Here is a 20,519-nt window from a genome sequence, read left to right on the forward strand (position 1 = left end):
AAATAGGATTGTCCCCTTCAACCTGTTGTTCCATAATCTGATGGATGAGTGTTACAGGGAACATCAGGTTGAAGGGGACAGTGTCTGCCGAGGCAACAGCTAAGCAGAGACTTGATGCTAGGAAGGGTGCAAGCCCAGGGAAGGTGTGTTCCAGGCAGGGCAGAGGCAGGGGCGCTGAGGTGGAAAGCAGCTTGGTGGGAGGAGCTGTGAGGAGGCCAGGGTGTGGAAGGGAGGGAGGAGGGGCAGTGGCAGCAGGTGAGGCCGAGAGGTAATGGAAGCCGACCATGAGGACCCTGTATGCCAATGAGAGGACTTTGGCTTTTATTCTGAGTGAGATGGGAGCCACTGGAAGCTTTTGGTGGAAGAATGACTTATGGAACATGCTTTCAAGAGTTACACTGGCAACTGTGTTAAGAAAAGAGAGGACAATGTAGAAAGGGGGAGGTGAGATGGAAGTGAGGCCAGGCACGGTGGCCCATGCCTGGAATCCCAGCCCTTTGGAGGCCAAGGAAGGAGGATAGCTTGAGCCCAGGAGCTCAAGACCAGCCTGGACAACACAGTGAGACCCCCATCTCTACAAAAAAATTTTAAAAATTAGCTGGGTGTGGTGGCCCACCACACCTATAGTCCCAACTATGTTTGGGAAACATCAATACACAGGTGATGGTCAAAGCTAGGAGATGGGATGGGATCATGCAAGGAATTACCATGGAGAGGGAAAAGAAGGCTGCAGGACTGAGCCCGAGGTCTGCAGGGTTTAGAAGGGAGTGGGTGATGGGAGGGCAGCAAAGAGGCTGTGGAGGGGACGGCAGCAGGGGCCAGGAGAGCCCAGGGCCCTGGTTTTGCAAGAGGAGGGCAGAGCATCAGATTCAGCTGTGTGGTTATGAGGCAAAGGTAGTGGAGTGTTGGGGGTAAATGCCTGCTTGGAAGGGGTTCAAGAGGGAATGGAAGGACAGGAATCAGAAATAGTAGCATAGAAAAGGTAAAAACAAGCAGAGAGAGAGAGATAGAATGTAGCTGAAGGGGGATTCAGAAATTATTTTGGGGCCGGGCACAGTGGCACACGCCTGTAATCACAGCACTTTGGGAGGCTAAGGCAGGTGGATCACCTGAGGTCAGGAGTTCAAGACCAGCCTGGCCAACATAGAGAAACTCTGTCTCTACTAAAAATGCCAAAATTAGCTGGGCGTGGTGGTGGGCACTTGTAATCCCAGCTACTTAGGAGGCTGAGGCAGGAGAATTGCTTAAATCCAGGAGGCAGAGGTTGCAGTGAGGCAAGATCGTGACACTGCATTCCAGCCTGGGCATCAGAGCAAAACTCTGTCTCAAAATAAATAAATTAAATTAAATTAAAAATTAGCTAGGTGTGGTGGCATGTGCCTGTAGTCCCAGCTGCTCAAGAGACTGGGGTGGAGGAATGCTTGAGCCTGGGAGGTGGAGGCTGCAGTGAGCTATGAGGACACTACTGCACTGTAGCCTGGGCAACAGAGCAAGACCTTGTCTCAAAAATGTATATATATTTTGGGCTTTTTTTCCTAAAACGGGAACTACAACAGCATATTTGCGAGCTGATGAGAGTGACCCAGCAGAGAGGGAAATGGATCAGGTAGGAGAAGGGGGAACTGAGGGAACAGTGTCTTTGTTGAAAGAGGGTGGGATCAGTGCACAAGAGGGAGACTTCAGACAGCTCACCCATCCTCTGTTCATCCTTTGTTCTATCCCCTCTCCCGCCAAGGAGTGAGCTTAGGGACAGGGAAGGAAAGCATTTGGCTCTCACGCCCCGCTCAGGGGTGTGCTCCCTGCCTTGTATCCTTGCCTTTCCACAGCCTGTGGAAGTGGGAGGAGATCTGCTTTCAGGTCCCCACTTGGCCTCCAGAGGATTGCGTGACCTGGGGCCGGTCACATCTGTCTGGCACTGTTTTATCTGCAAATAATACCTGCTTAACGGGAGTGCTGTGGGGAGTGGGTGCCAGCACTCCCTGCTCAGCTCTGCACTTTCCTTGTTTTCTCCTGGAGCCTCCGAGCTGGGACCTGCTGTCCCCTCCATGCCCCAGTGCTCTCCATGACTGCTGCAAAATGAATTCCTGACTCCCTAGCGAAAGTGCCTCCGCTGTCTCTGAACCTCCAGCATTCTTTCTTTTCCTCTTTTTTTCTTTTTTAGCTATATGACCTTATTTTTTTAAATCTATCAACTGTATTTATTCCTGTAATTCTTCATTTGCACAGAAAATCAACAGTTGTCTCTGTTTTAAGGGTAATACAGGCTGGGTTTTGTGCCCACGCCTGTAATCCCAGCACTTTGGGAAGCTGAGGGGGTGGGCTGCCTGAGCCCCGGAGTTTGAGGCCAACCTGAACAACCTGGTGAAACTCTGTCTGTACAAAAACAAACAAACAAACAAACAAACAAACAAACAAACAAACGCAAACATTAGCCAAGCTCGGTGGCATGTACCTGGCACCTGTGGTCCCAACTGCTGAGGAGGCTGAGGTGGGGGGATCGATTGAACCTGGGAAGTTGAGGCTGTGGTGAGCTGTGATCGCGCCACTGAACTCCAGCCTGGGCAATAGAGTGAGACTCTGTCTCAAGAAAAAAAGAGCGTAGGCCGGGTGTGGTGGCTCATGCCTGTAATCCCAGCACTTTGGGAGGCCAAGGCGGGCGAATCATGAGGTCAGGAGTTTGAGACCAGCCTGGCCAACATGGTGAAACCCTATCTCTACTAAAAATACAGAAAATTAGCTGGGTGTAGTGGTGGGCGCCTGTAATCCCAGCTACTCAGGAGGCTGAGGCAAGAGAATCACTTGAACTCAGGAGGCAGAGGTTGCAGTGAGCCGAGATCGCACCACTGCACTCCTGCCCATGCGACAGTGTGAGACTCCATCTCAAAAAAAAAAAAAAAAAAAAAAATCAAGTTTTATTTTAAAATTTCTTTTTTTAAATAAAAATTGGTATATTTATGGTATACAAAATGATGTTTCGAAATATGTACCCATTGTGGAATGGCTAAATTGAGCTAATTAACATATGCATTCCCTCACATACTTATTTGTGGTAAGAACACCTAAAATCTACTCTCAGTAATTTTCTTCTTCTTTCTTTTTTTTTTTGAGATGGAGTCTGGTTCTGTTGCCCAGGCTGGAGTGCAGTGGCGCAATCTCAGCTCACTGCAACCTCCGCCTTCCAGGTTCAAGCGATTCTCCTGCCTCAACCTCTCAAGTAGCCGGGATTACAGACACCCGCCACTACACCCGGCTAATTTTTGTATTTTTAGTAGAGATGGAGTTTCACCATGTTGGCCAGGCTGGTCTCGAACTCCCGACCTCAGGTGATCCGCCTCCCTCAGCCTCCCAAAGTGCCAGGATTACAGGCATGAGCCACCACACTAGGCCTACTCTCAGTAATCTTCAAGTATACAATACACTTTTATTAACTCTAGTCACCATATTTAACAATAGATCTCTTGAACTTATTCCTCCTGAAATTTTGACCAACCCTTTCTTTTCTTCCTTCCTTCCTCCTTCCCATTCTCTTTCATTCCTTTCTTTTTTTCCTTTCTTCTCCTCCCTCTCTCCGTCCCTCTCTTCCTTCCTTTTCTCCCTTCCTTCCTTCCTTTTTCCTGTCTTCCCTTCCCTCCCTCCCTCCTTTCTGAGGAAACACTTTGTTTTCTCTTCCCTGTTAGCTGATCAAGTCTGCAGGCATGGGTCCCAATGTGGTCCGGTTTGCCTCTCAAGCCGGGAGTCATAGCTGGTACACAGTGGCTGGCACACTGAAAGTATCATGGAAGGAAGAATCATGCAGCCACCCCATGGCATCCTCTAGCTCATCCCTAAACATGTGGTGAGCCCTACTCATGCTAGGCCCCTTGCCAGCTCTAGGGCAGCCCCCAGGCAGGTTTTGAAGGCTATTCTCTGGCCCAGAACTGGGGAAAGAGGTTCCTGTATGGTAGGTGCCAGGGCTGTGGCAGTTGACCACTCTTCCAGAGTCCCCTTGTTACCCCTCCCTCTCCTCTCCTCTCCTCTTGCAGTAACTGGGGGGTTGGCATGAGGGAGAGGGCCTAGAGGAGGGGGCACAGTCCTGTTCAAGCTCTGCCAGGCAGCCAGAGACCCCCTGGGGCACCCGTTGTAAGCAGTAGACAAAAAGCCTGGGACAAAAGGCCTGTGGGAGCCTTGGTGAATAGATAAATGAGATTTCCATAAGGGAGGCCGACAATGGGATTCTCCCTTCCAGCCTCTTTGTTCCAGGCTGAGATAATGGAGCTCAGAGGAGGCTTGCCCAGAGGCATGGCCCCTTCTCCACACCGGCCTGGAGCTGACTCACAGCTGCCCCTCCTTGCCTACCCTGCCCCCAGCCCAGTTTGGTCCAATCCCTTCCCTCCCCTATGGGTGACGGAATCCAGAATCAGAGAATTTCTGGAAGATCCGGAAGGAATCTTAGGGGTCTCCTTCGGGAGTTGGAGGAGGGTGTTGATGCTGTGTTGTTGGGGTTTCTTCCTACCTCACCCTGTACAAAATTTATTTGTGTTTCTAATGAGAAAGGAAGGTTAGAGGTCCACTGATCTAAACCAGCAGTCTCAATGGACAGATGAAGAAAGTGGAGTTTAGTAAGGTTAAGTGTCTTGGCCATGATCACAGAGTGACAGCTCAGGGCATTTGCTGCCCCAGGAAGCCAGGGTGGGCTGGGGGGATACCTACTGCCTGCATCGGGCCCTGTGCATGGAGAGCCTGTGGTCCTCAGGGATGGGAGAGGCACCCACAGGACCCGAGGGCAGCAGGACCACGGGGGAGATAGGTGCCTGAGTGTTCTGGCCAGCTGTGAAGGCTGAATCATCTCTTATGAACCTTGTAAGACTTCCTAAAAATGAGGGGAGGGGTTTTAGGAATGACTTTACTCTTCCATCCAGTAATTCTTTCCGTAAGTATTGATTGATTGCCTGTGAGTTTGAAGGACTTCGTCCTGTGGGTAGAGTCAAGCGGGGTTCCAGCTTCCTATGTGCACAGCAGCACTTCACCTTCAAGGTCTGCAGAGAAAGAGCTGCCGCAGGAACAAGACCTTGCTCCCCAAACCAGGCAGTTTGAGAGAGAGAGTGTTTTCTCCACAGAGTCCCAGCTACCACCTGGGAAAACCACAAAACCCAAATAAGGAACTGTGTGCCCAGCCCAGGGGTGTGTCTGGTTATCTGATGGCCCTTCACAGGGAAAGACAGGCTCTACTTGGGTATATTACCGGGAGGGGACACAAATTCTCCTGCCTGCTCTGAAGGGTAAATACACAGCACTCGGGGGCAGAGCCACTGTTTCCACAGGCCCAGGAAGTGAGTGTTGGTGAGTGTAGGTGTGCAGTGTGGAATGACTCAGGCTATTCTCTGGCTGTAAGAACAAAGGGCTGGGCCAGAGAGCCCTTGTAGGCAAGTCGTTCAGGGCCTGGGCTTTGAGTCCTGTCTCCACTCTGTAACAGCCATGTGACCCTGAAGATGTGTTAATCTCTGTACCCCAGCCTCCTCATCTGGGGAGGCGATGGGGATGACAATAACAGTATTGATCTCAGAGCTGGTACGAGGGCTGCATTAGAGATGTAAAACATAGAACAGGCGCTGGTTCTGTACGCAGTGCTTGGGTTTTGGGGAAATGGCGTCAGCTACTGGCCCGTCATATTAGAACTGGAAGGAACCTCTTTTCACAGAACATTCACCAAGTTTCCCCAGCCCCAAAGAGAAGTTACTTGTTTAGTGTCACTCAGCAAGGTTGGGGCACTGCTTGGGTTCTGAATTTGTAATTTGTGCCCCACACTGGACTGTGTCCATTATATACATTATCTTTAAATCCTCACCGCCACTCAGCATGACATACGTTATGCCCTTTAACAAATGGAGAAATTGGCTGGGTGCAGTGGCTCAGGCCTGTAATCCCAGCACTTTGGTAGGCTGAGGCAGACAGATCACTTGAGGCCAGGAGTTTGAGACCAGTCCGGCCAACATGGCAAAACCCTGTCTCTACTTAAAAAAAAAAAAATAGAAATAGAAATGGGGAAATTGAGGTTCACTGAGGTCAGGCAACCTGCCCAGGGTCACACAGTGTGTGTTTGGGCCTGGATTCAAATTAGGTCTCTGGGATTCAAAGCCTATAGTTTCCCCCATGTCCTCAGGGCCTTTCCTCACCTCCAGCAACACTGATCATTGGAGTGTGACTTGTGAACCTGGACAGGAGACATGGGGTCCCCGTCCTGGGGAGATCCTTCCTGAGGCTCCTGTGGGAGGCAAACTGGCAGCAGGCCCAGGGTCTCTGTGTCAGAGCAAGAGGGCTGTAACTGGCCTGGGGGTGGGGGCAGGGAGACAGCATTTTCCACCTATAGCGGGCTAGGGGAGGAAGGCAAGGCCTGGCAGGCCTGGGTCTGTCAGGAAGCACCTAAGTGAGATCACACTTTAAACATGTGCATGCCAGGCACAGGCATGAACATATGCACGTGCCTGCAGCTGCGCACATCTGTACACATCCCTGGTGGTGTGCACATGCATGTTGGTGTGTATTCAGACTCACGTGAGACATCGTTCTGGGCCTGTGTGCAGGTAAGGCAATCTCACCCACTCTTCTCAAACTTCTGCCCTCTTCCCGCCCTTAGGTTGGGGCTGGTCCTTTGGCAGCTGAGTTCTTTCTCTTGGAAGGGGTTAAAGGAAAATGTAGCGCTATGGAACTAAGTTTAGCAGAAGTTGCTGACCTGGTGCCCTGCTTCCCGGTTAGATTTTTTTATTTTATTTTATTTTTTTGAGATGGAGTTTCGCTCTTATCGCCCAGGCTGGAGTGCAATGGCGCGATCTTGGCTCACTGCAACCTCCACCTCCCAGGTTCAAGATATTCTCCTGCCTCAGCCTCCCAAGTAGCTGGGATTACAGGTGCATGCCACCACGCCTGGCTAATTTTTTTTTTTTTTTTTTTTTTTTGTATTTTTAGTACAGACGGGTTTCACCACGTTGGCTAGGCTGGCCTTGAACTCCTGATCTCAGGTGATCCACCCACCACAGCTTCACAAAGTGCTGGGATTACAGGCGTGAGCCACTGTGCCTGGCCCCTGGTTAGATTACTGAAAGGATCTCTAGTGGATGTCATGTCACTGCATGTAGACAATGATGCCTTAAAGAAGGAAGAAGGGAAAAAGGGAAGAGCTGGTAGCTAGTGGGGAACCCAGGGTCAAGAGAGATCATTTTGAAGATGAGAATTAATCAAGCTAACTGTGTGGGGGGGCGGGCCCGGCACCTAGGAGGGATAATTGATGGGGCCGAGAACTGGGGTGGATGGACCCTGAGGCCTTCTGGGTGCAAGATGGATACAGATGTAGATAAAGGTAAAAAGAGGGCCAGAGGTAAGGGAGCTTTGCCCAATGACTTCATTTTTTGCCCTGGCTAAAATGGGAGGAAATTTACCTGGAGTGGAAGGGCCAGGTAATGAAGGGCCAAATGAAGACTGAGAATAGAGATCAGGTGGTCTAGATAAGAGTGTCATGGACAAGGTCCCCTCTCTGGAAGGGCGAGAGGGTCTGAGCCGTGGAGTAGAGGAGACATCGTGGGTATGAAGCTGGCAGGATGCGGTGGAGGATTGGAGGTGGCTTACTGGAGTCCACAGTTGCCAAGGTGGAGCAGTTCTCAGTGATGGCCAGGGCCAGAGGATCTTCATTGGCGGGTGGAAGTTTCAGTAAGGACTGCCGAAGGCCAGGCCAGGGGCTGGTGAAAGGGAGCCTGGCCCAAAAGTCTGGGCGATGAGAGACATCACTGACAGCTTTAGCATAGGGGCTGGCGGTGGGGAAGATGTGTGTGGACAAGTCCAGATCTGAGTCTTCTTCATTTACTGTGTCTGTGCCCTTGGTGGGTAGGGTGTCACTCTTTTTCCCCAGCTTGTCCAGTTTAATATGTTCAGGGTAAATGCTATCATCAAGGTCAAATCTCTCTTTCCATATTAAGTAAGGAAACAAAGCACAGAAAATAGTAAATAGAAAAAAAAAAACAGATTTGTGGTCTGGGTAGTAACACAATACTTGCATTTGTGTAACATTTGTTTGTTTGTTTTGAGATGGAGTCTCACTCTTGTCGCCCAGGCTGGAGTGCAGTGGTGCCATCTCGGATCACTGTAACCTCCGCCACCCGGGTTCAAGTGGTTCTCCTGCCTCAGCATCCTGAGTAGCTGGGATGACAGGCACCCGCCACTACGCCCGGCTAATTTTTGTATTTTTAGTACAGACGGTGTTTCACCATGTTGGCCAAGCTGGTCTTGAATTTCTGACCTCAGGTGATCCACCAGCCTCAGCCTCCTAAAGTGTTGGGATTACAGGCATGAGCCACTGAGCCTGGCCAATAACTTTGATGTTACCTCCTAAGACTCTGCAGCCAGAACCATTTGTGATTTCTGATGTTCCAGGAAATTACCCTCTTTCACAGCAGGTAATGCCTCTCGATCTTTGGAGATCCTGCTCAGCAAGAGCTGGAGGGCTGCATATCTGCCCCCAAGGACCTCGCACTCAGCTCTGTTACTCTGTTCTCCCTCCTGCCCAGTGGCCAGCATCACCTCTCAAATGGGGGCAGGACAACCTCAACATACCTTCCTTTTTAAGCTACACTTTTATGGCTCATGCCTTCCCTAGGGCAGTGGGGATGAGAGTAAATAGCTTTATTTTCAAATGTCTTCTCCCATTGATGTCAGGTCACAGTCACCTGAAGTAGAGAGCATCAACAGGGGTGGGGTGCTGTCAACAAGCTGCTGCTAGGAAGGCCAGCTGTGGAGAACTGAGAAGCCACCGGGTTATCTTCAGCTTCCTCTTCGACTATATACACCCACTTTCAAAGCTCTGGTGACCCAACATTTCTTGGTGTTCTCTATGGACTCGAAGTATATGGATGGTTATGTAGGTTGTCCACAAGCCTTACTTCCAACAGGGCACAATTCACAATTCCAGTGCAGCAGACACCAGATTTATGAGCTTTCCAGAAGGTGGCAGTAAAGTGCCTTGAGGAAGGGAATATGGTACGTGAGCTAGCGCAGCCCTGGCTTTCTGAAGGCACTGTGCCCTGCACCTTTGAAGGTGTTGTTCTTGTGATCTGGGATGCCCTGCTCACTTTAGCCTGTCTGGTCGACTTGATCCCTCACTTTTCATGGTCCAACAAAGGCACCACCTCCTTGGGAAGTTGCCCTGAGCCCCAGTGCCCTTGGCACATACCTGTTTTCTCACTTCACAGAGGCCATTGTCTACCTGTCTTCTCCACCCGGCTGACCCATCCTATTCACCTTTCAATTTTTCCCCATGCCTAGCAAAACACTTGGAATGTGCTCCATAAAAATCCGTTGAAGAAAGAATACTGAACCTATGAAAATACGTGAACCTGTTAACTTGTCTTATCAAAAGTTTAGCTTTGAGAAATCATCATCGGCATCGACTGTTGCTGGGTGTGCCATGGGCCTCTTAGTCTTTGAGATATTTTATCAGGCTGGCCCACAGGAGCCCTGTGCCTGGGTAGAACCATTCCCCAAGCCCCAGATCCCCTTATCAGAGTGTTTGGCTCACGCTGGGAGGTGCTAAGGGGGTGTCAGGAACAGCCAAGGAACATCTCTGCTGTGTTTACAGCATGGATGGCAAGAAGGACGTTGTTTATTACATCTCACAGGTCTGCTTCCTGAGGACCACGAAAAAAAGTTCTATGATCTCTAAGACAGGAACACTTTTGCTTTGAGTAATGGTGTTTTTTTACTTTGCAGTGAGTCTGATGACCTCTCCCTATTTGGCTACTGGGAAGCTCAGAGACAAATTTGTGGTCCACATCCTATGATGTGCATTGTTGTGTATTAACTTTCCCCGGTCTTCTCCAGCATATGACCTATTTATTCTACATATTTTTGTATTGTGGTGAGACCTATTGGGAATAAAGCAGGTGGCAGCACCTGCCCCAGGCATACAGCCATTACATGCAGCTGGGTCTGGAATCCAGGTGCTCTGACTTCATCAGGCAGAAGCCAATACCAAGTGGGAAGGAAATGAATGCTCTGGGTCAGCCACTGAGGTTTCCCATGGATAAGGCAGTCCCACACACGCCAGCATCTCTGACCTCAGGCCCAGAGGGGGCCTTGGAATCTCAGGAAAGGCTGAGGTGAACAGAGCATTTAGGAATAACAAACTTCTGGGTCACTAGGCCAGGGACTCTGAGCAGGCCTCATACAACTCTTTACATAACCCTGGTGCCTCTGTAGTGGCCAGCACACGGTGGGTGACAAACATCTCTTACTGAGCGAGCTTCACTTGAGTTTGACTATTCCGAGGGCCGGGATGTCCCGCCCATTGTCCGATCCTTCATAGAAAGTAAGGATCACGTGTCCTGCAAAGGACATGGCTGGAGTGGCCAGGACAAAAATAATAACCATTGCCTACAAGGTGAAGTTAGGGCCAACCACATCATTTCCAGACCCCTTTGGGCGCTGAGGAAAATATTTTCAGACAACTTTAATCCTGGGACATAAGAAGTGTATTTGGTGCCTGGAGGGAGGGCCCCAAGAGAGTGGGGCGGTAGGTGGTGGATGCCGGAAGCCCAGCCTGTCCAAGCCGCAGTCTAGGCGGACTGGCCTATGGCTAACAGTGGCCCACTGGGTCCTCGGTGGCTAGACCTCACCAGACCTCCTGTCTCTTGCCCGCAGCTCTGTTGAAGATGCACTGGACACCAGAACACGCCCAGCCCCTCAACCAGTGGCCAGAGCAGCACCTGGACGTCTCCTCCACCACCCCGTCGCCGGCCCACAAGTTGGAGTTGCCCCCTGGGGGTCGCCAACGCTGCCACTACGCTTGGGCACACGACGACATCTCAGCCCTCACTGCCTCCAACCTCCTAAAGCGCTATGCAGAGAAGTACTCTGGGGTCTTGGATTCTCCCTACGAGCGTCCGGCCCTGGGCGGGTACAGCGACGCCTCCTTCCTCAACGGCGCCAAAGGGGATCCCGAGCCCTGGCCAGGGCCGGAGCCACCCTACCCCTTGGCCTCACTCCACGAAGGCCTCCCAGGAACCAAGTCGGGCGGTGGCGGCGGTTCCGGGGCCCTGGGGGGCTCCCCAGTTTTAGCCGGGAACCTCCCTGAACCCCTCTACGCCGGGAATGCGTGCGGGGGCCCATCGGCGGCGCCCGAGTACGCGGCCGGCTACGGCGGGGGGTACCTGGCGCCGGGTTACTGCGCGCAGACGGGCGCCGCGCTGCCCCCGCCGCCCCCGGCCGCGCTCCTGCAGCCCCCACCGCCTCCGGGGTACGGGCCCTCAGCGCCGCTGTACAACTATCCCGCAGGGGGCTACGCAGCGCAGCCCGGCTATGGCGCGCTCCCGCCGCCCCCAGGCCCACCCCCGGCCCCCTACCTGACCCCGGGCCTGCCCGCGCCCACGCCCCGGCCCGCGCCGGCACCGCCCACCGCCTATGGCTTCCCCACGGCCGCGCCGGGTGCCGAATCCGGGCTGTCGCTGAAGCGCAAGGCCGCCGACGAGGGGCCCGAGGGCAGCTACCGCAAGTACGCGTACGAGCCCGCCAAGGCCCCCGCGGCTGACGGAGCCTCCTACCCCGCCGCGGACAACGGCGAGTGTCGGGGCAACGGGTTCCGGGCCAAGCCGCCAGGAGCCGCGGAGGAGGCGTCGGGCAAGTACGGTGGCGGCGTCCCCCTCAAGGTCCTGGGCTCCCCCGTGTACGGCCCGCAACTGGAACCCTTTGAAAAGTTCCCGGAGCGGGCCCCGGCTCCTCGTGGGGGGTTCGCCGTGCCGTCGGGGGAGCCTCCCAAAGGCGTGGACCCCGGGGCCCTGGAGCTGGTGACGAGCAAGATGGTGGACTGCGGGCCCCCGGTGCAGTGGGCGGATGTGGCGGGCCAGGGCGCGCTCAAGGCGGCGCTGGAGGAGGAGCTGGTGTGGCCCCTGCTCAGGCCGCCCGCCTACCCGGGCAGCCTGCGCCGGCCGCGGACCGTCCTGCTCTTTGGGCCGCGGGGCGCGGGCAAAGTGCTGCTGGGCCGCTGCCTCGCCACGCAGCTGGGCGCCACGCTGTTGCGCCTGCGCGGCGCGACCCTGGCTGCGCCCGGCGCCGCCGAGGGCGCGCGCCTCCTCCAGGCCGCCTTCGCGGCCGCGCGCTGCCGCCCACCCTCCGTACTCATCATCAGCGAGCTAGAGGCGCTGCTCCCCGCCCGGGACGACGGCGCGGCGGCAGGGGGCGCGCTGCAGGTGCCGCTCCTGGCCTGCCTGGACGGGGGCTGCGGCGCGGGGGCTGACGGCGTGCTGGTTGTGGGCACCACCTCGCGGCCCGCGGCTCTGGACGAGGCGACCCGCCGGCGCTTCTCTCTCCGCTTCTACGTGGCGCTGCCCGACAGCCCGGCCCGCGGGCAGATCCTGCAGCGAGCGCTGGCCCAGCAGGGCTGCGCGCTCAGTGAGCGGGAACTGGCGGCGCTGGTGCAGGGCACGCAGGGCTTCTCTGGGGGCGAGCTGGGGCAGCTGTGCCAGCAGGCGGCGGCCGGGGCGGGCCTCCCGGGGCTGCAGCGCCCCCTCTCCTACAAGGACCTGGAGGCGGCGCTGGCCAAGGTGGGCCCTAGGGCCTCTGCCAAGGAACTGGACTCGTTCGTGGAGTGGGACAAAATGTACGGCTCTGGACACTGACGGCGCGCGGGGGAGGCCGCGGGAGCCGCAGTCCCTCCGTCCCCGCCGCCTCCGCGTGGGAGGGATGTCACTGACTAAACCCGGCTGGCAGGGGCTGGAGTGGTGAATGTGGGATCGGGGACAGGAGGGGTCTGCCGGTGGATATTTTTTTTTTTCGTGGGAAGGAAAATGCTTCTGCCAGGCAGATGCCATATGCGCCGTGTACTCAGGTTTTTCCTATTTATTGTGGACTGGAAGCTCGCCATCTCCGCCCGGCGGACCAGGCAGATCCGGCATGGGCTGGCACCCGGGGCCTTAGGAACTCCTGCTCTCTTGCCACAACGCTTTTGTCTCCTCGCTATCTGAATGGCACCCTCCTTCTCCCTCACTCTCTCCACCCCATTCTCTGCATTCTCTTGGTTTTCTCTCCCTTTTGCTTTGTCGCTGACACCCCTGCCCACCCCATGCTGGCCCTGTTTCTCTCCTGCCCCTCCCTCCCCAGCTCTCCATCCCTCACCCTCTGTGATTCTGTCTCCATCCCTGGCTCTCCAGCGTCCCTGGCCTTTTGGTCCCTGAGCTTTAATGCCTGTCCCTGCCTTCTTTCTTATTTGGACTGCAGTGGCCCTTTGCAGGAGCTCTGGAGGCCCAGGGGCTGAGGAGGAGGGTTACCCCTCTACCCGTCTGAAACCTAGGGTCTAGGGGGATCAAGGAAAAAAAGTCCCCAAAAGAGGGGAATTTTTTGTTTGTTTTTGAGGGGAGATCCCAGAAATGTAGCTTGTTTCATATTTTAGTCTTCTTATTTTTGTAAAATGTGTAGAATTTGCTGTTTTTCTTTTTCTTTTGACAACTCAGGAAGAAACTGACCTCAGAAAGAATGTTAGACTTTGGCTGCTCTCCTGTGTGCCCCTCACACCTGCCCCCTCCCCCCCACTCCATCCAGGGGACCAAATTCTCCCAGACACTCAAAAAATGAGACTTACGGGGAAGGGGAGAGGAAGACCCAGAGGCCTCAGTGAAACCCCAGCTATTCCTGGTCAGAAGCAGAATGTATTCCTAAGGGCTTCCTCCCCAGGGCCGAGGCCTAGGCATGAATGTGGGGAGTGGGCTGTGGGGTTTGAGAGAAGGGAGGCCTTATTCCTCTCCTGCTGCTCCCCACCCCCTGCCCCACCCAACCCCTCCGCTGAGTGTTTTCTGTGAAGGGCTATCCAGAGTTAGGATGCCCTTGCCCAATTCCTTCCTGAGACCCAGAAAGTAGGGTGGGAGGGCCCAAATGGGAAGGTGACCTAAGCAGAAAGTCTCCAGAAAGGTCATGTCCCCTGGCCCTGCCTTGGCAGAGGTCCCCAGTGACTTATGCTAGGAGGATTCCATCTGGGTAGACAGTCTGGCCACAAAATCAGCTACTGGACCTCAGCCATCTCTGCTGGAGGCTCTGAGGAGGAGTTAGCATCCCTCACTTGGGGGGCTCTGTGAGGAAATGTGCCTTCCCCATTCCCCCGGAGTCCTAGGTCTGGAGCTCCAGGGCTGGGAGAGGGGGAGGGAGATGGGCAGGGGTGTTTTCTCTGACCTTGGGGGCTTAGTCTCAGTCCTGCCTGAACTTTCCACTAGGCTTGGAACCCTTCCAAGAACCATATTTCTCTCCTTCCCACCAATTTTCCCTTGATGAGGCTTTAGCAGTTTGCTCCCACCACCCCCAGCCCATTTCACAACTCTGATCTTAGTCCAAAGCAGGGGACACGCCCCCCCCACCACCACTTTTTCTCTCTCCCACCTCAGCCTCCTGTGCAGTTCCTTGCCTGCCCGTGCATTTCTTAGAGTCTACTGCCTCCCCCCTGGCTGGGAGGGTGTCTCTGGGGGACCTTTCAGGGGCCCTGGCACCCAGGGCCTGTGCTGACCTAGGAGTGCTGACCAGAAGGCTGCTCTGTTCCCCCCCCACCCCCGTTGCTTTCTGGCCCCCTCTTTGGAGCCAGCCGCCCACAGGGCTTTGGTGCCTCAGAAGCAGTGGGCTGCCAGGTCACAGCCGCAGGCTGCAAAAGACCCTCGGAGGGAGCATGGAGTGAGGGGTTCTCAGGTGTGTATGTATTGGGGGGTGGGGGGGGGTGGAGGGTGTCAGGGAAGTTGGGGTGGGATCCCAGCCTTCCCTTCAAGAGGCAGGGAGCTCTGGGAAGTGGAGTCCCCACCGCTTTCTCTACTAGGCTCCTCCTGTTCCCCAGGCTTGGGGAGCTTTGCACAAGGAGACTGCCCCCAGCCTAGTGGCACCTACCTCATGGGCTCTGGGGCAGGTAGGGGAAGGGCCAGTCCAGCTCTGGTAATGTTGGGGGGAGGCATACCAAAGAATCCAGGGGCAGGGAGTGGGGAGGGTGACTTCTGAGCTGGCCTCTCCCCTTCCTCTACCCAGACTGGGGCTGGGATCCTCTCCTCCGGCTGTAACCATTTCTACCTCATTTTGCTGCGTGTTGTACATGGACGTATTTATCTCCTGTCTGACGATGCTCTGCAGTTGTGGTCTGTCTACCTCAGAAGAGACTGTATTTTAAAAGAAAGTATTACACAGTATTAAAGCGATGACATGTGGTTTGCAGAAGATTTCTCGGGGGCAGTGGGATGTGGGAGTCCTCTGGGAGATGTCTGGACACCTGGGTATGCTGGTGCCCTGGGCGGGGTGTTCCTAATCCCTTAGTAACAAGGACCAAGGACTCCTGTGACTCACTGTGATACAGTGAGTACCTACAGGAATGGGCACTGAGGCTATGGGGAAGAAGCCATGGGTAAGGGGCCTTCCTGCCGTTCTGAGCTCTGACATTCAGCACTGGGGCAGGCTCATTGTATCCCCAGAGCCACAAAATAGGGGGGCAAGGAAGGGCTCACATGTTTGTTGAATGAGTGAAGAAATGAATGCATGGAGGAAGGGGGTTGCTGAAGAGAGGGAGGAGCCATCCAGAACCTGCAGCAGCCTTCATTGAATAGAGCTAGGGTTATACTTGTATTCCATTCTCAGTGGAGATAAAGTGGATAGAGGGCGGGGTGTGGAGACGGCCAAGTTCCAGTGTTTCAGGTGACGTGGTGTCCTTTGTCTACCATCCCCCCATCCATCAGTCCCCTAACTCTATCTGTGACAGCTCATCATAAACTGGGAGACTGAACAACCTAGGAACACTTGCTGAAAAAGCTCTGTAGAGATGTCGGTGAGAGATTTGGACCCACAACTCCTAGGTCCTTGAATACTCTAGGCAAGATTGCTGAGCATGCGCAAGAGCACAGGGGAGCAGTGCACCCAGGCTCCCTGCTATGGCTCACTGCACACATACAGGAGGCAGCGTGAGCATCAGGGAGACCTTGCAAAGCAAAGAGGACACGAATGTGAGTGTGCCTGGAGGTGGGGGCTCTAAGGCACTGCCCCAGAGTCCATTACCACAAGCCTCTCAGCCCTTGGAGGTCCAGACCCACCTGCCCCCACTCCTCTATTTTGCACCTTACTGTGTGCAGACATTGGGCCTGGCACTGAGGATACAGAAGGGGTCAAGCACAGCTGCTATTCCCGGAGCCCATGTCTAGGTGGGAAAAGCTCAGAAACTGATCATTTAAAAATACAACTGGATAAAGCTGCTGGGGGTGGGGGACCACATCAAAGTAGTCTTTATATTCATACACCTAGTGCAATTATCTGGCACATACAAGACATTGAATAGATGTTTCTTGAATAAATCCTCTAATTTCCAGATGAGTGCCCTGGTGGAGGATGCACAGGTTATCTTAAGAATGCCAAGAAATGGCTGGGGGCGCGGTGGCTCACGTCTGTAATCCCAGCACTTTGGGAGGCCAAGGTGGACGGATCACTTGAGGTCAGGAGTTTGAGACCAGCCTGGTCAACATGGTGAAACCTAGTCTCTACTAAAAATACAAAAATTAGCTGGGCATGGTGGTGCACACCTGTAGTCCAAGCTACTCGGGAGGTTGAGGCACGAGAATCACTTGGACCTGGGAGACAGAGGTTGCAGTGAGCCGAGATCATGCCGCTGCACTCCAGCTTGGGTGACAGAGGGAGATTCTGATACAAAACAAAACCAAACAAACAATGCGCAGAAAAGATCCTGATTTGTGGTGGTCTTGGTGGGGTGTCAGGAAAACTTCCTACCCAGGAGGGGAGGGGGACAGCTGGGCAAAGTATGGAGGCTGGAAACTGCATCTTACGTGCTGTGCCACGAGTCTTGTTGTGTTACAAGATAGTGAGGGCAGGAATTGGAGGAGTGAGGCTGGAGGAGTCAGCGGGGACCTCACTATGGAGGGCCTTCCATGCCCTGTTAGGAGCTGGGGCTCTATGATGAAGCCTTTGTGGGAGTTTAGGGGGCTGAGGACAGGACTGATTTGCAAGTTAAGAATTCACACAATGGCCCTGCCTCGTGGCTCATGCGTGTAATCCTTGCACTTTGGGAGGCTGAGGCAGGAGGATCCCTTGAGCCCAGGAGTTCCGAGACCAGCCTGGGCAGCAGAGGGAGACCCTGTCTCTTAAAAAAACAAAAAATTCACACATTGACTCAACAAATCTTTACTGAACACTTACTATGCTCTAGTTGCCATGGGGACAATGTATGGACCTTGCAGTCTAGATGGGGGAGACAGTAAAAAGGCCGAGCTGCAGTGTGCTGTGGGGCAGATAGGAGGAGTCCCTAATGGAGACACCACTAAGGGGTGTGACTCGGAGTCGGGGAGGGCTTCCCAAAGGCGCCTGACAGCAGGAGGAGTGCAGGCCGCGATCAGAAGGAGAGCCAGAGCCAAGCTTCCTTGGGGGAAATGGAATAAGTGCAGGTAGGCAGGGCCCCAGTGTTGGGGGGCAAGGATGGGGGCTGGAGGACCAGCAAGAGAGGAGGAGGGTCTGGACTTGCACCGGAGTGGGGGAATGGGATGATGGGTTCATTTAATAAATACTAAACTTTAGTATTTGGTAGACAAGAGGAGAATTTAGGAATTGAGGCCAGGCATGGTGGCTCATTCCTGTCACACAGCACTTTGGGAGGTGGTGGCAGAGGCGGAGGCCGGAGTTGGGAGACCAGCCTGCGCAACACAGCAAGACCCCTATCTGCACAAAAGAAAATAAAAAAAGAGAATGTAGGAATTGATTGAATATCGAAGTTAATGGAGAGCAAGGGGTCTAGGGCTTTTCGTAAAGGGGAACGGTTGGGGAGTACATGAATTAGAAGAGATGTTGGTAACTTGTTCACTTTGAGGTATTAGTGGCTATTAGGAGGCCTAGGGCAGGAGCTACAATGTAAAGGCCCAGAATCCTAGCCTCCTGGGGGGCTGAGAACCCCCTTCCTGGGTGTTGCAAGCCCTCTTACCCCAGTTCCTGAGTTTCGTGAGACCCTCCAACAAGCGCCATGTCGGAGTCCCCGTCTCCGTCGCTGGGTGTTGGCAGCCCCCTTGTCCCCAGTCCCCTCCTCCACTAGGCTTCCCGAGTGTTCGGAGCCTCCTCCCTCCCACAATCCGCGGGCGTTCGGAACCCCTCCCCCATCGCCGGCGCGGAGCCCGTCCACGTCCCCGTCCCCGCACAGTCCTCGGTCCCTGAGTTCCCGCCAGGGATGGCGGCGCGGACTCTGGCGGGCGCCTTGGTCCTGGCGCTCTGGGTTTGGGCGCTGGCTCCGGCGGGGGCCGTGGACGCTATGGGCCCTCACGCAGCCGTCCGTCTGGCCGAGCTGCTGACCCCGGAGGAGTGCGGCCATTTCCGTTCGCTCCTGGAGGCGCCCGAGCCCGACGTGGAGGCCGAGTTGTCCCGGCTTTCTGAAGACCGGCTGGCGCGGCCTGAGCCGCTCAACACCACGTCGGGGTCTCCGAGCCGGCGGCGGCGGCGGCGGCGAGAGGCGGCCGAGGACCCGGCGGGCAGGGTAGCCGGGCCTGGAGAGGTGTCCGACGGCTGCCGGGAGGCGCTGGCGGCCTGGCTGGCCCCCCAGGCCGCGTCCCTGTCCTGGGACCGCCTGGCTCGGGCCCTGCGGCGCAGCGGCCGCCCGGACGTGGCCAGGGAGCTGGGCAAGAACCTCCACCAGCAGGCGACGCTGCAGCTGCGCAAGTTCGGGCAGCGCTTCCTGCCGCGGCCCGGCGCCGCCGCCCGCGTGCCCTTTGCCCCGGCCCCGCGCCCCCGGCGCGCCGCGGTCCCCGCGCCGGACTGGGACGCCCTGCAGCTGATCGTGGAGCGCCTGCCGCAGCCCCTGTACGAGCGGAGCCCCATGGGTTGGGCGGGGCCGCTGGCGCTCGGCCTCCTCACCGGCTTCGCGGGGGCGCTGGGCACCGGGGCGCTGTTCGTCCTGCTCACGCTGTGGATCACTGGCGGCGACGGCGACGGCGACCGGGCGTGGCCCGGCAGCCCCGGCCCGCTCGCCACAGTGCAGGGCTGGTGGGAAACAAAGCCGCTCCTTCCTAAAGAGCGGCGCGCGCCCCCGGGGGCCTGGGCTGCAGATGGGCCAGATTCTCCCTCACCTCACAGTGCCCTTGCCCTCAGCTGTAAAATGGGAGCACAGTCTTGGGGCAGTGGTGCTTTGGACGGTTTATAAACGTTATGAAATACCGAAAGAGCAGAGAGTTTGTTAATCCGTTGGAAAGGAGCAGCAAAGCCCGTGGGACTGCCGGTGGAAGAGGGGCTCAGGTACCAGGCTCCCAGGGTGGCAGGTGCACCGCCCAATTGTCAGCTTAGCTTTTTTTTTTTTTTTTTTTTTTTTTTTTTTTTTTTAAGAAGGAGCCTCGCTCTGTTGCCCAGGCTGGAGGGCAGTGGTGCGATCTCTGCTCACTGCAACCTCCGCCTCCGGGGTTCAAGGATTCAAGCGATTCTCCTGCCTCAGCCTCCCGAGTAGCTGGGACTACAGGTGTGCGCAGCCACGCCCCACTAATTTTTGTGTTTTTAGTAGAGATGGGGTTTCGCCTTGTTGGCCAAGTTGGTCTCCAACTCCTGGGCTCAAGTGATCCGCCTGCCTGGGCCTCCCAGAGTGCTGGGATTACAGGCATGAGCCACCGCGCCAGGCAGATTCCTTCTTATCTTGCAATTATTCTTCCAAGAAGAGTTACCACTTATTGAGCACTGTGTGCCAGGCCTTATGCTAACCAGTTACATACATTATTTGATGTACTCTTCAAAACTCAAGGAGGAAGGTATTGTCTCCATCACACATGCGGAAACTCGGCCACAGCTAGTTAGTGGCATAGTCATGTTCTCAAACCTACGGCCGTCTGACCTGAAAGTTTGAGCTCCAGAAGGAAAGGTGTGTGCGCAATAAGGGGCTTGAAAAACGTGATGGGGACCAGAACAAGATGTGCAGCTCCCCCTCGGGGCTACTCTGGGGCTCTGCTGGAGTGTGCAGAGGCAGCACCACGAGAGGGGTGTGCCCACGTGCAGGGCGCCGCCTCCAAGGTGCTGCCCCCCCCCCCCCCCCGGGCAAGGCCTCCTGACGTGCTGAGTGGAGTCCCAAACCTTTCCCACACACCTGGGAGTGGCTAGGGCACTGCCTGCCCAGCTAAGGGGCTGAGCCGGGGTGAGCCCTTACGCAGACTTCTGTCCCCGCCACAGGACAGAGTGGGGTCCTGCGAGGTGGTGGTGCCTGTCCACCTTGGGCTTCAGTGTGAGGGCAATGACAGAATGACAGGCCAGTCCAAGAGGAGAGTTGAAAACAAGATTGACGTAACCCTTTATTGCAAATTCTAAAGTAAAAAGATGTACAGTACAAAGTAAAATTGAAATTTCATACTATAAACTTCCAATCCACTTACACATTCTCATTTCTCAAGCATTTCTGCCATTTCCGCATAAACAGAACAGGGAACAAGTCGAGGAGGTGAGGGAAGGAGATACAGCAAGGGGAAAAAATTGTCTTGAATAATCACAAACCCCAGAAGCAAGTGAAAGGAAAGACATTTTCTCGACCTGCT

General features: G+C 55.1%; 2 protein-coding genes across 3 annotated transcripts in view; both read left to right on the plus strand.

Annotated features, from left to right (window-relative positions):
- Nucleotides 1-15,195, plus strand: part of FIGNL2 (fidgetin like 2) — a 30,173-nt gene extending 14,978 nt beyond the window's left edge. For both annotated transcript variants that reach the window (XM_031016543.3, XM_055357180.2), the window contains exon 2: nucleotides 10,663-15,195. In XM_031016543.3, the coding sequence (XP_030872403.2) occupies nucleotides 10,674-12,635 (1,962 nt within the window). In that variant the 5' untranslated portion in view covers nucleotides 10,663-10,673 and the 3' untranslated portion in view covers nucleotides 12,636-15,195. The remainder of the gene's footprint in view (nucleotides 1-10,662) is intronic.
- A 1,478-nt stretch (nucleotides 15,196-16,673) lies between these two features.
- Nucleotides 16,674-19,172, plus strand: TMDD1 (transmembrane and death domain 1). Its single transcript, XM_055357181.1, has one exon. The coding sequence runs from the start codon at nucleotides 18,188-18,190 to the stop codon at nucleotides 19,151-19,153; it is 966 nt and encodes a 321-aa protein (XP_055213156.1). The 5' UTR covers nucleotides 16,674-18,187; the 3' UTR covers nucleotides 19,154-19,172.
- The last annotated feature ends 1,347 nt before the right edge of the window (nucleotides 19,173-20,519 follow it).

The sequence above is a fragment of the Gorilla gorilla genome, chromosome 10 (assembly GCF_029281585.2).
Source record: "Gorilla gorilla gorilla isolate KB3781 chromosome 10, NHGRI_mGorGor1-v2.1_pri, whole genome shotgun sequence".
Lineage (NCBI taxonomy): Eukaryota > Metazoa > Chordata > Mammalia > Primates > Hominidae > Gorilla > Gorilla gorilla.

Coding starts and splice junctions, on each gene's coding strand:
- TMDD1 (XM_055357181.1), top strand. CDS start 18,188: ATGGCGGCGCGGACTCTGGCGGGCGCCTTGGTCCTGGCGCTCTGGGTT.